The sequence below is a fragment of the Lygodium microphyllum genome, chromosome 1 (genome assembly GCF_053477565.2).
Source record: "Lygodium microphyllum isolate KBCC chromosome 1, Lygodium_microphyllum_v1.1.10, whole genome shotgun sequence".
In the NCBI taxonomy this organism is placed as follows: domain Eukaryota; kingdom Viridiplantae; phylum Streptophyta; class Polypodiopsida; order Schizaeales; family Lygodiaceae; genus Lygodium; species Lygodium microphyllum.
The window spans coordinates 154671455-154681205 of NC_141135.1; the positions used below are offsets into that span (position 1 = coordinate 154671455).

Consider the following 9751-nt stretch of genomic DNA (forward strand, 5'->3'; position numbering starts at 1 on the left):
ACATTTGCCAACTCTTACTTCTGCATCAAAATTAATCCATCTTTGCTATAATCAATCCCACTTTGTCGGCCATGGCCTTTAGCTGAAAAAGCTAATTTGAATCCTCATGCATGGAGTCTTTTCCTTCCACGAACAACAATGTATCATGCAATAAAACTGACCTGGCTTTGCTTTAATCAGTCCCACTTTGTCTTTGATACACTATCACTTGCTCTTGCCTACCATGGCATTTTACACAACAAACTAATTTGAATCCTCATGCATGGAGCCTTATACATGCCAATTGCCCAAGTGATAAGAGGTACAAAGTGGACTTTGCTGACGATCAACCACCTCCTAATACACCAAACAATGGCCCACTGCAAACCCTAATAATAGCCATTGCTAATCGATCCCAAAATCGCCACAAATTCTAGAATGCATGCTCTCCAAACTCCATCTAGCTTTGCCCTAGTGCATCTGCCCATGGTTGCTCTCACCAGCAATTGCATTTCACGCAATAGACCTATCCCAAATGTACTCTAACAAGATTAGGGTTTTTGGCTGAAAACCCTACTTTCTACAACAAAAAATCAGAGTCCCCAATTCGCCCCCAAATCCACATTGCATGCTCTTCAAACTCAGTCCAACTTTGCTGCTGCTAGTACTTGTACTGCTTATTTTGGACAACACAATGATATATCATGCTCTCCCAATGCCAAGAAATGATTCATCAGCTTCAGAGTGAAAGACCTCAGCTTTCTTTCAGCCAGCAATGGCTGCCACAACTTGCATGCAGCCTCAATGAGAGAGAAAACAATGACAATGGCAATTTTGACTTGCCCAAATAGCATGCAAAAATCCCACTCTAATTTAATGATATTAAAACATCCTTGGGCCGCCAAAACTTTCAAATGGCCTGCCCAAACATTAAAGTTCAAATGGCTGCAGAAACTTATAATTTAATGTTTATTTAATGAAATTTAACAAGGAAATTTGATGAATTGGCACCTACTTCCCCACACTGTCTACAACCCTCCTTGGCAGATACCTCAGTGACCGTGACTAGCTTGTATGAATATTTGGCGATCGGTCCACAGACTTCTAGGCCTTGCGTTTCCAATTGGCAGCATTGTTCGGTCTGTTATCTCCTTCAGCCATTCAAATGCTTGCATTTGCTGGAGCCAAGCATCCACATCCTATATTTGCGCTTCTGCTGTTGTTGCCAACCTATTGGGAGATTTTCCACAGCTGCCTTTTCAGTTTCAGCAGTCATTTTCTTTCTGCAGACAGTATTCAGCCTGCTGCCCACTCTTCCAAGCTGCTCCTAACATGTAGGACCCAATCCAGCCTCTCCCAATTTGCACTTGCAGTTGCTGAACACATCCGGAGCTGTTTGCTGCATTTTAGTATCCCTACAGATTACAACACACTCTCCAGCTCATACTCTCAACCTCGATCCTTTAGAGACATGGGAGTTTGAGGTTCTTTCTTCATTCTACATAGCGTGTTTACTGCATTCAGCATTGTATTTGGTCATTGTTCTTTCATCTTTTGTGTTCGTTGTCTCTAAGTTACCCTAATCCTACCAAGTTCTATTATCAATCTATTATGCTTTGTCATACGATTGTGTTTGTATTCTGCATTCAAGTATTTATTTACAAATGGCACCCAATACAAAGAGCCTAACACCCATGAAATGTACACCACTAACATCTATTGTATTCAAAGTTTTTGCAAGGGAACTTTTACCAAGAAGGTTCGACTATTATGCAAAGTTAGCACAACCCAAATAGCAAGAGTTTGAATCAAGAGAATGTTTCACTAGAAACGGGTTATTCAAACTTCGACCTAGATCCTGCCCCTCTTGTTCACTTGAGGTTTTGACTCAAAAACAAGATCTTTCCTGGTGGATATGCATATATTACAGCACATGCAAATGCATGTTCGAACTTCACAATCTTGCCAAACATAGTGCCATAGTATGTAAGAGCAAATGTGGGGAAACGCACGAGGGTAAAGCTGGACAAATTTTAAAGAGCATGCATAAGGATCCAAATCAATTTTGTCACATGAAAGGCTCATTGGTGAGAGTAAATGTCACGATGACATGTATATTTAATGCTTAGCTTTGGCATTATTAAGTTGTGCACATGTGAGGTATGCATATGAAAAGCAAGTCAATTAAATGACAATGAGATCTTAGTAAACCTGCTGATCAATGGGTGACATTGGCAAAAGTTGTAATAAGTTATGCCTAACAAGTAATAGGTGGTATCCACTGTCAAAACTTGACCTAGAACATTTAAATAGCCATTAGTGTTAGTGGTGACACTAGGAAATTGGCATTATTATTAAATAATGCCAATTTCATACTAATGAGTGCTTAGGACCACTTGTGTGATAAATTGGCTGAGCCAATTTAATTGTTGGCCGATCAAATTATTTTTTTGAGCAATAATTATGAAATTAATTTTCAAAATTAATAATATTTTAATAATGCTAGAAATTGTTTTGAAAGGTTGGTAAAACTTGCCCATGCAAGTGCAAAACGCACTTTTGAGGTTGGGGGAAGAGAGAGAGAGAGAGAGAGAGGGCCACCAGTGCTACTACAACAATTGACACACCATTCCCAGTCAACAAGAGACCCTCCAAGAGCTGGTAATATACCCAGGAGAAACTACAACAATAGGTAACAACAGTTTGAGGACTATTTTAGCCAACCAACATCATATTCAATGTATTCCATCAGTGGAGACAGCTTTAATGGCTATCTAGATGGCTTTAATGGCTGTCTAGATAGGGTAGCAATAGATTTTTTCCATTTTCACTCAATGGAAGTCTAAATTTTCTCTCTCTTCAATATTCTCTTTCATCCTCCAACCTATTCTTATCCTTCCTCAACGATTTCCAGCAAAATCAGCCATTGAATGTGGAGATTTTGTAATCTCTGTTGTAAACCCTAATTTACAACAAAAATTAGGGTTTGACAGCCTTCTTAGGAAGCGTGCTCAAAAATTGAAAATCTAGAGACTTGAATTTTAGTCACTAAAATTGGGACAATTTTAGGAGATTCAAGGGGCCATTCAACCAGCTGACATTTAGGGGCTAAATTTGTCACCCAAGGAGCACAATTGAAGGTCAATCCCCAAGCAAATTGTGGGGCAAATTGGTTTGAAGGCTTGCTAGTCATTTACCTCCAACCTATTCTTATCCTTCCTCAACAATTTCCAGCAAAATCAGCCATTGAATGTGGAGATTTTGTAATCTCTGTTGTAAACCCTAATTTACAACAAAAATTAGGGTTTGACAGCCATCTTAGAAGCGTGCTCAAAAATTGAAAATCTAGAGACTTGAATTTTAGTCACTAAAATTGGGACAATTTTAGGAGATTCAAGTGGCCATTCAACCAGCTGACATTTAGGGGCTAAATTTGTCACCCAAGGAGCACAATTGAAGTCCCCAAGCAAATTGTGGGGCAATTTGGTTTGAAGGCTTGCTAGTCATTTATAATATCAAGAGGCAATTGCAAAGCAAAGAAGATTTAGGGAATCTCATTGTATTCCATCCATTTTGTAATTCAATATTAAAAAATACCGCAAGGGGCACCAATATTGGGACCAACAAATTGTCCATTGTCTAAGATTAAGTGGTAACATTTGCACCTTCAATTTTTGTGAATTTTATGCTTGTTGAAAGAAGTGCTTAATCAAATTATTATCACCCAATCCAAGAAGGAAGGTTGGTTTCCACAATCATTGTCAAATGCATTGAATACAAAATGGGACTAAGAGTTTGATGAGGTGAAGAGTCATGTTTGTGTGGAAACATCGTTGATAAAGGCATGGAAAACAAATTGGGATTGATTAGGGGGAATATCGATCAATTTTATTGTATAAAAGGCCGTTACTCTTGGAAGAGAAGTAAATTGGGACTAATTTGGAAAAGGATCCCTAGAGAATCCAAAGCAAATGTGAGGATTCATTTACTATTGTGAATTAAAACTTTCTGCATTGCTTTGTTGATGCACAATTAGGACTCACCAAAATTTATGTTGTTGGAACAATTGTGCATTTAGTGTTTACAAGGAATTGTGTGATAGCATGTGTATCTTGACTTGTGAGCCTCTTTAATAAAATTTAACAAATACTAAAAGGTGCACCAAAGTTTGAGGCCAGCAACTATCATCGTGCAAATGTGGGACAAACTTTCCTGTATGGATGGGTATTATTTGGCTCACTATGATTGAACCAAGATCTCATTTCCTACACAATTGATGGACATCACTTGGCCTATCAAAGGAGACTGCTACAAAAATTACAATGGAAATCACATGAGTGGATATGGGGAGATTCCTTCCTACACAGACCTTAAGAAGTTTCCTTTTCAAAAATCCTACTAGGCTGAAGAGGAGGATCCAAATAAGCAAGATCAAAGCAGTGTCAACTGCCAAAGGAGACTTCTCTGTCTTATGATTTATCTTTGATGAGTTATTTATTGAAGCCCTATATATGGCTTATTTTTGTAACTTTATTTTAGATAGATCTTTTTGAAGTGTTCATTGACAGATTTTTCTCCTCTCCAAAAAAACAAAGAGGAGAAGAAAAGCAACCATCAAAAAGACTAAGAGAATGGATTTTCTGCTTCCGTTTTCCTTAGAAATTCTGTATTGGGAAATGGAGATAATTTGCAAAGGAAGAACACACTTTTGAAAAATAGTTTAAGGGGAAAAAAAACATGGATTCATATTACAGTTTCTATCGTTCCTATTATGTGCTGGTCCCAGTAACAAATGTCAAATCGATTAAGAAAATAACTAACACAGTCAAATCATTCACACACATGTAAAGCCAAAGCTGTCTTATCATCAATATGCATCATGACATTTTACATTGTGTTTGGACCCAACATAGAGCTCTAACTGCATTTTCCCCAATAGAAATTGCAACACGAAACCTTTCCTCTACAATGACAACAGGTTTTCAATCAGCTTGATATCGAGGCAAACTTACCTGCAAATCAATGCAGCCAGGATGGAAAGTCGATGGGCAGTGGTCACATAAAATCAGCTCCCCACCATCCCCACAAACTCCGCATGTATCATCACTGATATCCATAAATGTTTCCTTCTTTTCTTTGGCATCTTGGAGGGCACAAGCTTGCAGCTGACAGTCTGCAATAGATCTTCCATCATCCAAAAATATGTTAGCACTAGGCCGATGAAGTTTACTCCCCGCATGAGCTTCAAAGTTTGACAAAGTAAAAGTGTCTTTACAGCAGTTGCAGATAACCCCCTCGCGAGTCACATGCCCTTTTTTCATGACATGCCCATCCTTCCTGCTTACATAGCACACAGGTTCGTTTTCTTTTATTATACCCTTGTCTATAAGCCATGAAAGCACAGTTGACCTCTTGAAATTACATGATCCCCCGCTGTCCTGGCCTGAACTTGAACCCATTTCTGCTTCAGGAGAAGACAGCAGGACCTGCATCCGACAACCTCCTTGACCAGAACGGTTCTTGCTCTCTTGTAAAAGGTTTGCCTTCCTGATGGAAGGCCTACCTCGTTTCGATCGTTCTTCTTCAGAGTGACAATCACTCTTTCTCTTCTTTGACCTTTCTGCACAAGACTTGCTATCCCTTAATCCTGGTTCAGATCTTTCTGCCTGTATAGGAGCAAAGCTTTTGAACTCTGCAAAACCACCTAAACTGTGCCTGTCCTTTGAAACATCTGTGGCAAACTGAGAGCTCTCCACATCTCTGCCTTCTACCACTGGCAAACCAGCTGCTCTATGCTTCCTTGAAGGGACAGAAAGCACCAGACGTTGTTTCTTTATTTGCTGTCTGTAAGCTTTATACAAAGTCTTAAAGCCCTCATGCATATTGTAGGCACTCAAAAGCTTTGATTCTTCATCAATCCCTTTCGCCAAACGACTCCTGTCATTTTTGCCTGTTTTCAGTGCCCTACAAGCTGCTGCTAGAGAACCATACCTGCGCCCAGTAGGTGACACATATATTACATCTTGCATTAACTTTTCGGTTTCCCTGTTCCGAAAGCGAACTCGAGATTCCACAGTCCAGCCAGTATCTAGAAGAAACTTTTTGGCTGATAAACGGGCCTGCTTGATCAAATTTTTGAATGGTTCAGAATGTTTGAGAAGAAATGCTTCAGTGACTGAAGGAACTCCATCCTTGTTGCATCCAGGAACAAGGTCACTATCTAAGTTATGAGATGCAGACCCAGACAGCAGAGTGGTATCAGCTCCAGGTGAACAGACATAACCATTACACCCTTGACCCTGCCAGCTGTCAGCACCTGCCAAATCAGTGGTTGTGGTCTGCAAGTCTAGATTTGATGTTTCAGTTGGCCTACAGTTACCATTGACCTCTTGGTAGGCATTCGGGGTGTTGTTAGTTCTTGTGACTCTGTCAGCAATCTTATTTATTGAGTGAGAAACCTTCCTATGGTTTTGTTTTGACTCTGAAGACTCTTTGCAAGGAGCTTCAGGAACCTTTTCCACAGTCTGCCTCAGAAATATGGAAGCAGAGTTTTGTCTTGGCCCTTTTGTCGCTGTCTTGGACAAGCATTCAACACTTGCAGTACCTAGCTGTTCCTCTGTGTTCTCCAAGTCGTGACTAAATGCAGTAGCAAGCTGCATTTCGCCAAATAATGTCGCAGACTTCGACAGACTAGGCTCAACTGGAAATCCATTCTTTGAACCAACAACTTCAGATCCAACAAATAATTTTGGATCAGGTACTGTTCTTACCTTGTCTTGGGATACAGGTTCCAGGCCTTGATGGTCACCATGATTCTCTTGTCCAGCATCCTGCCCCTTCATATGCAGCAATCCAGATGCTGACTCTGGATTACTTTGTGATGTCTTGTACTGTTCCAACACTTCACTGAAGTTTCTCTGCCGCCATAGCCACTTAACCAAACCTCTTCCTTTTGAACACACTTGTCTGAGAGGACTAAAATCAATCTGGCCATTTTTCTCCATTCCATATGACCAAGAGCCACGCAACGTCCAGCATCCAGACGCCTCATTCCATTCCTGAGATACTCGGATATTTTTCAGCATAATTGGCAATTCATCACCCTCATCGGGAAACAAAATCCACACTGTGTCTTCCTTGTTGTCTGACAAAACATCCTCCAAAAGAACACCCTCCCACCAAGCGTCATCATAAAAGGCATCCACTAAAAGACCTTTCTTCCAACTCGCAGGAGAAGGCAGAGTGCAGGGAGGTGGGGGAGGTCTAATAAAGCCTCGTTCATTACTACAATGCACAGTTTTGGTGATTTCCTTGTCGACTGCACTTTCAGCCCTATCCCGCAGGAATTTGACCTGCAGAACTTCAGGGAGCGGGATTGTCTCTATTAGTTTCTTGCACTGATCAATTGTGAATAATTCATCATATTCCACAACTCTGCGCCGACTCTTGACCTGTACTACCACTCCAGAGTGCCAAGAGCCACGGAGGCCCAACTCTTTCTGCCGGACCTGGAGACCAATTTCCCAAACGGCATCATCCAAAACCATACACTCTTCAGAAAATCATCCAAATTATCAAAAAACCTCAGAGGCCTATCAGAGAATTTGAAACAAAAATCAAGGCTCGCAAAACACGAAAACGCATACCTCTACTCTTTCCCCTTTCAGAAGCTTCCTCTGGTTGTCCATCGAGCCTTCCATGGCTCATTGACGGTTGTGAATTCACGGCCTGGCTCCAAATCCAAAGATTCCACAATGGTTTTTCATCCTTACGAGGCAAATTCGGAGTTTTCTTGAAGAAGAAGAACGAAAAACTCCCATAAGAAGAACCTAAAACCTGGATATGTGCAAGAACAGTGTCTTGCAGGGACACTGCGGAAAGGCAAACAGGCTCCTATAGGAAGAACAAGATAGAACTGTAAAACAATGTAGGATTGAAGGTTGCTTTCGACGCTTGCGATATTTTGTATGACCGAGAAGGTTCGGGAGACGCAAGCAATAAAGGACAGAAACAACTAGAGTAATAAGCCTGTCCGTCGCTGCTGCTGCTGCTGCTGCTGCCTGTCTCTGATTGACTGACGGCTGCAAGCAGGGCTAGGGTTTATGCGCCAGAGGGAGAGAAGGGGATTTCTGCCGCGAAAAGAAGGCTTTTTCGCGCGAGGGTAGGAAGATTATTATCGTCGTCCTTATTAATTTATCACGATTGTTGTTGCTTTTGTGCCACTGGGTTACCAAAATGCCACCCAAGGACGAAAGCAGCAGAACTGCTGTTGTTGTTGCGTCGTTCGCAAGGAGAGACAATAAACGGAGAGGACAGAAACACGCTAATAGAAATTACCAAAATACCTACTCATATAATAACAATAATAAATACCTACATAAACATAAACAATAAATATAATGTAAGCTCCCATCGTTACCGCTTTCCCGTTTTTTGCCTTGCTTTTTTCCGAGTCAACGGTTCTCTCTAGGTCTTTAACGCTCGCGATAAACATTTAACAATTAAGCCTGAATTTTTAACCGTAATCTCTAAATGTTTCTTGCGAGTGTTTTCGCCTGATTCTCTGCACCTGCAGATGCTGTAAATGTTTACTCATTTTCTACTATAACACAATTACCCGTCTTATGAAAACATTTAACAATTGTGAATGTGCCATTAAGGACTTTTTTTTTTAATAACTTGGTAAGTTATATTGATGAAAAAACAAAAGTTACAGCTTCCTCATCCACCCAAGTGGTTGATTGTAATGTTTTTTAAATGCGGGTACATAAATATGTATTAATTGAAGTAAAATTTTGATAGTTACAGCATCGAGATGGATCAATCATGAAGATATGCATCTGAGATTCCTTCGCAATTGCAATCGACCACTTAGGCCATGTGACATGAAGTGGTTGATTGCAATTGCGAAGGAAAATTAGATGCATATCTTCAATATGATGGACTTATTGGATATAAAGAGGACTTGGATTAGACCACTTTCCTCACATGGCACAAGGATGGCATACTATCGAAGTTATTTTCTTAAGCCCTCAGAGGATGGTTTCGTCACCTGACCAAGCTATATGGATCCTCAACTACCACATGGGTTACATACATCTATTGGGTTGATCCGCACCGAGACACATCACTTAAGGATTGAGATAGATAGATGGGAGGGTATGGGGATTGAGGACCACATATGCCAACTTTGTGAGTCGTGACATAGAGCCAGAGACTAAGGAGCATTACATTTGTTGATGTATAGTAGTATATTATGATATTCGAGGCAAATACTAGTGTCTATTTTGAGAGGGTTTTGGCTCTCTATGCTATAAGTGATGCAATTTGAGGATCAAAGATGTTTGGAATTTTTTCTTTTGGAGTTTCAAAGGCACAAAGGTGCTATTCTACGAAATAGAAGCCCCCCATAGCCAGCAAGCATGATTAGATAGAGGGCTATCATCACTGACTTTTTCACTAAACCAAACAATCAAGCATGGGATTGGCCAGCATCACTAACAAATAGCCAGTAGGGCCATGTCATAAAGGAGTTTCACCTTCAAGGGGTATTTCCTTGGATAGAGCACTAGCACACAATCAAGCAAGATGCCCACATCCACTTAGAAGGGGGCCCAAACACCTTTATCATAGATATATTAGAGCTTTCATTGAGTGCCACATAAGACAAGTGTTGTGATATATTAGAGCTTTCATTGAGCACCACATAAGGCAAGTGTTGTGATACCTCAACCACGAAGAGCTACATTTCCACTCAAAGGAGCCGATAGGT

General features: G+C 40.5%; 1 protein-coding gene across 2 annotated transcripts in view; it reads right to left on the minus strand.

The window, feature by feature from the left end:
• LOC148041856 (uncharacterized) overlaps positions 1 to 8281 on the minus strand; it is a 40606-nt gene extending 32325 nt beyond the window's left edge. The window contains exons 1-2 of one of the 2 annotated variants that reach the window (XR_015691658.1): positions 7626 to 8281; positions 4992 to 7487 (exon numbers count right to left, since the gene is read on the minus strand). Coding sequence is in view for 1 of the 2 variants with exons in the window: in XM_087683348.1 (XP_087539474.1) it covers positions 4992 to 7487; positions 7626 to 7679 (2550 nt within the window). In the remaining variant the exon portion in view is untranslated. The remainder of the gene's footprint in view (positions 1 to 4991; positions 7488 to 7625) is intronic. The other variant, XM_087683348.1, reaches the window with a different exon arrangement.
• Positions 8282 to 9751: the final 1470 nt, after the last annotated feature.